Here is a 4,753-nt window from a genome sequence, read left to right on the forward strand (position 1 = left end):
ATAAAGCTGGATTTGTTTTTCTGGTTTTAAACCAGCCTTTCCCAACCAAGACCTCAAGGAACCCTAAGGTTTTTGCAGAGGCTGCTAGGGATTCATTGAGATTAGAGCAGTGGGAGATTGATCTCCTGCCTACACTGACCATCAACGTAAGGGGTCATTTCTAAACTGATCACCAATATAAGGGATCATCTCTACAATTCTCACTTTCATTTTTGGCCATTAATAATATTATATTACTTTTATTAGATTATAATGTGAACACCATTCTTTAGGCCAGGTTCACACCTGGGCGATCCCGGAACACGCATCCAGGGACCGAGCGATCGTGCGCGATCGCACACAGCGGTTGTTGTGCATCCCTATTGATTTCAATGGTGTTATATGCGCGGCAATCACTGAAAAAAGGTACATGTAACTTTTTTCGCAACATGCATTTTTTCAGCCGCGATAATGCGCGATTGCAGGGTTGGAATGCACACAATCTGCCTGCTGCGACTGGGGTGCCATTAGAAAAGAATGGCACCGCCAGCGCAATCAACAGTGGGGTGCAATTCTGGCGGATTGCCACGCAGTCACGAATCGTCTATGTGTGAACCGGGCCTCATTTCTTTAAAAGTCTCTACAACCTGCTGATCACACTAATGTACCATGAGCTGTAGGTCTAATAATTTTAGTATGGGGTTCCCTGAGACCTGAAAGTTACTTAAATGGTCCATCCATGGTGAAAAGTTTCCTCGGTGTGGAGAGATTCGGCTCACACAGCCACTGATGCATATCGATGAAGTGTAACCGTTGACATTCACTGTATTTTTAATGTAATTGCTAAATTCTGGAGATTGTTTATAAAATATTCTCCAGTGAATGTTTTATAAATACACCCCAATATATTCACTAAAACATTTACCTTTTTCATAGGTCTACTTAAAATGGGGATAGCTGAGATGTTATTGCTTATTACTATTATATTCAGATGATCATTTTTTTTCTTCTTTTTCTGCGGTCACAAAAACAGACTTTACCAGCAAAATCATCCAGAAAGTGTTCTGTAATGGAAGCCAAATCCTATAATCTCAACTATCACAGCGATACTTATGTAAACGCCAATCTTTTATGGATGGTATCAAGAGGATTATTTATAAGTGCTTTATTTACTTTCCATTAGAGGAAACCATGTTGAAGGGATATGCTGCTCAATTAAATTACCGCTGCCTATTACAGCAAATATTTTTACCATGGCCCTTTTACACCTTAGAAAATAAAGAAGAAGAAAAAGCTAATTTCCTCATACTTCTTCTTTCCAATATGATCTAAACTCAACATTGAAGAGGTCTTTCAGCTATCAGTAGCAAAATTATTGAGGACACACTTGGCTCTATTCCTCTATTCCATGTAGGTGCCATTACAAGTCTTGTTTGACTAGGGAAAGCTCTTGCTAACAAACACAGAGATCTTTAAACAGTTATAACCAATCCTTCCCCCTTCACAATGAGAAAATGCAAGGCTGTGCTTTAAGCTGGTTTATTAACAAACATCACCTGCTCCCTTGCCATTTTTATACATGAGGCCCAATGGGTCAAAACCAACATCTTTCTATATATAGTCCCATACAGAGTTTTAATCAGTGAATCAGTCAAACAGACAAAAGCTACTGTTGTGCTTTTTTTCCCCACAGAAAACCCAGAACGCTCTGCAAAACCAGTAACATTGATGCATCCTGTTTTTTAAAGGCATATTCCGCTTTTTGCAAACAATTATCCCATATTGCAAAAAGAAAAACTATGCATTCATTTTTTTTTTCATTGGAGCCTGCAGAGCATTGTATCCACGATCAGTGGATCGCAGTTGCAGTGCAAAGGCTCCTGCAGTCTGTTTCTCCAACCCCTGTCTGTTTTGAGGTACGGACTTTCGGTTATGGAGATGGAAGTTTTCAAAGAACTACAGTTGCGGTGACCTCACTGCACTTGTACTCCATTGAGAATTACAAGTCATTCATTGCCGCACCAAGTTAAAGAATATACACCCCAAGATCTAGTTTTTTTGTGAGGGTGTTTGTGTCCTTAAAGTACCAAACGTCCCTACTGTGGTCAGCAATAACAATCAGAAGGTCTACCATAGTTAAAGTTTAGAATAGTATCAGGAACCTCTCCTCTGACCTGGTCTCAACAGTAATCCTTTGCACACCCCTGCTTATGACACAAAATTTAAAGTTGAACTCCAGGATATTATCCAAATGCAAGAGGCATGTGTATTCCTACTTGACATACTTGGCATGTTTTGTGTATTTTTTCCAGATCTGTGCAGTAGTTCAGCATGAAATGTGTGTAGGAGCTTCCTGTGATAAAGACCAGTCATTGATGCTCTATCTTGTGCAGAGTAACTGATCTTGTCTCCTCCCCTCCTGTAGGCAGCCTGTAGTGGATGTGTCCTCCTGGGGCCATCCCACAGCTTTGTTGTCTACACAGGCTATGAACAGCACAGTGATGATGTCACTGCTACTTTGATATGTTAATATCTGGGTTTGCAAGGGCCTTAAGCGCACACAAAGTAGGCTTAGTGTATATCCTCTGTGACGTAAAAGGGATATATATTATGTTTTTGTGCCTGGAGTTCAGCTTTAATGGATTGTATTTGCGTCCACACTTAATAGGACAAGAGTAAAAGTTTCCTCTTACAATACATTTTGGATGATTTTGTTTTTTTAAAAAATTGAAAAAACTGAGATTATTCTTGACCTGCCAAGTTGTTATTTTAGTATGTCGATAAGAATCTCAGTGGCTGATAGTGGCTAAAGCATTGAAAATAAATCCAAGCATGCAATCGCCTGTTACCCTGCAGTGTTTCCCTTCTTTAATCTCCTAATTTGCCAGCACCTGTGGTCAGCACGTTGTAGTAACACGCAGAGTCCTGACCTGCACAGCCTGCTCCAGCAACCTGTTCTCTGTCCTCTTTTATAACTGCCTTTTCTTCGGACTGAAGAATTGCACATTTGTGTCTGTCTGTTTTCTAACCAAGTGTTTTTATTTGCATGTTGCATGCTGCTCCGTTGCAATACAGAAGCAGATGAAGGTAAAGAAAGTGTTTTATCTTTATTGCTTTCATATACTTCCAAGTGACTGTGTCTGTTCTGTTTTGATGATCATGATCATTGTCTCTGAGAGATGTTTAGTTAACTCATATTGAGACTAGAGTTTTTCATTTCACATAGTGATGCTGTGAGGTTATTTGGGGAAATCTGGACTGATATAATAAAAAACAAAACAAATATTAAGACGAAAAGTAGAGCTGTTTCTTCACTGTCACATTTAAGCTGTTATATTGCTATAGAAAATTAGACAATTTATGTTATCTGATTGCTCTCACTGCTGTATGGCTGTTACAGTGTTCAAGACAAAAAAAATTAAATCATTTTTGCTATTCTGAATAGAGTAGCGAAGGATTGAGGCCCAGTCACACATGCATGCACTATTTTTTCCTATTGCAATACACCCGAACACAGGGCATTGCTGTACCATGCGTTCTGGTGCCGGCGATCGCACTGCAGTCCTCCTACCCCAAAACGCGGTCCGGCTTGATTTATGCTATCCACTGTCTTCTGAGCTCGACCGTGCCAGAACATACTGGATATGGTGTGACTGGGCCCTAAAACTCTTGTTAGGTTTTGCTGCTCTTTGGGACTCTGTTAGAGAGATTGACCTGTTGACAACATTTGTACCAGATAGGAAGTTATGGAAAATCTGCAGCAGAGACTCGAGAAAAAAACTGCCAGGGAGCTACCCAAAACATGAGACCTCTCGCCCCATTACTTGATTTGAGCAAAAATGTCTGGACCCCCATTACCCTGGCCTAAATTCCCTAATGTTCTCTACTGTGGTCAACAAACTAGCCTCACATCCCCGCCTCTTCTAAATGAACAGCTAACCTCAGTGTTAAGGAGGATGATTGTGACCAAATCTGGGCTACTGCAAAGTCCTGCTCCTTAAGTGAGGCAACCCTGGAAATCGGCTGCACCGATACTGGTTTTTCGTTATCGAGTACCGATACTTTGCTTTCGGTACTCGTCGATACCGAGTACCGATACCTGTGCTTCTGCTGCCATGGAGCCAACTTCCCAGTCAATCTACCCGAGAAGCTGGCTCCATGTTGTCTAACCTGCTTGATGGAGCTTGGCCGGGAAACCGGCTTCCCGGCCAATCAGGAAGCCAGGTGGTGAGTAATGACTTGCCTCCCAGCTTCCTGATTGGCTGGGAAGCCTGCTCCATGCTGATTGCTGAAAAGCCGTCTTCCCAGCCAATCAGCATCGAGCTGGCCAAACAGCCAGCTCGATGCTCATTGGCCAGGAAGCTGGTTTCCTGGCCAATCAGGAAGCAGGGAGGCACGTCATTACTCGCCGCCCAGCTTCCTGATCGTATGGGAAGCTGGCTCCATGTTCCCACAGGGCACTGCCGGTCAGGGGAAATCTTCCTCTGACCGGAAGTTCCGGTATCGGGGAAGGTATCGGAGCATTTGGGCGAGTACAAGTACTCGCCCAAATACTCAATATCGGCACCGATACTAGTATCGGTGCATCCCTACTAGAAACGAATTATGATGTTCTCTCCCACTTATACCAAGTTTGAGCTACAAGGACCTAGTTTGTCCCCATCTGTCTACCTCCTTTCTTTTGAGGATGTGTGGAGTTAAGTTCCCACGTGCACATTTGGTGGACTTGTCAAATGGTTTGCACCTTCTAGGATAGAATCTTTTTTGTTGTATG

General features: G+C 42.3%; 1 protein-coding gene across 1 annotated transcript in view; it reads left to right on the forward strand.

Moving 5' to 3' along the window:
• Window positions 1–4,753, forward strand: part of MYO18A (myosin XVIIIA) — a 305,757-nt gene that overhangs the window by 156,224 nt on the left and 144,780 nt on the right. Inside the window, exon 11 of the mRNA XM_018563429.1 lies at window positions 3,055–3,066. Coding sequence (XP_018418931.1) covers window positions 3,055–3,066 — 12 coding nt within the window. The remainder of the gene's footprint in view (window positions 1–3,054; window positions 3,067–4,753) is intronic.

Source organism: Nanorana parkeri, unplaced genomic scaffold, assembly GCF_000935625.1.
Source record: "Nanorana parkeri isolate BGI_ZX_2015 unplaced genomic scaffold, ASM93562v1 scaffold663, whole genome shotgun sequence".
NCBI classification, from domain to species: Eukaryota; Metazoa; Chordata; class Amphibia; order Anura; family Dicroglossidae; genus Nanorana; species Nanorana parkeri.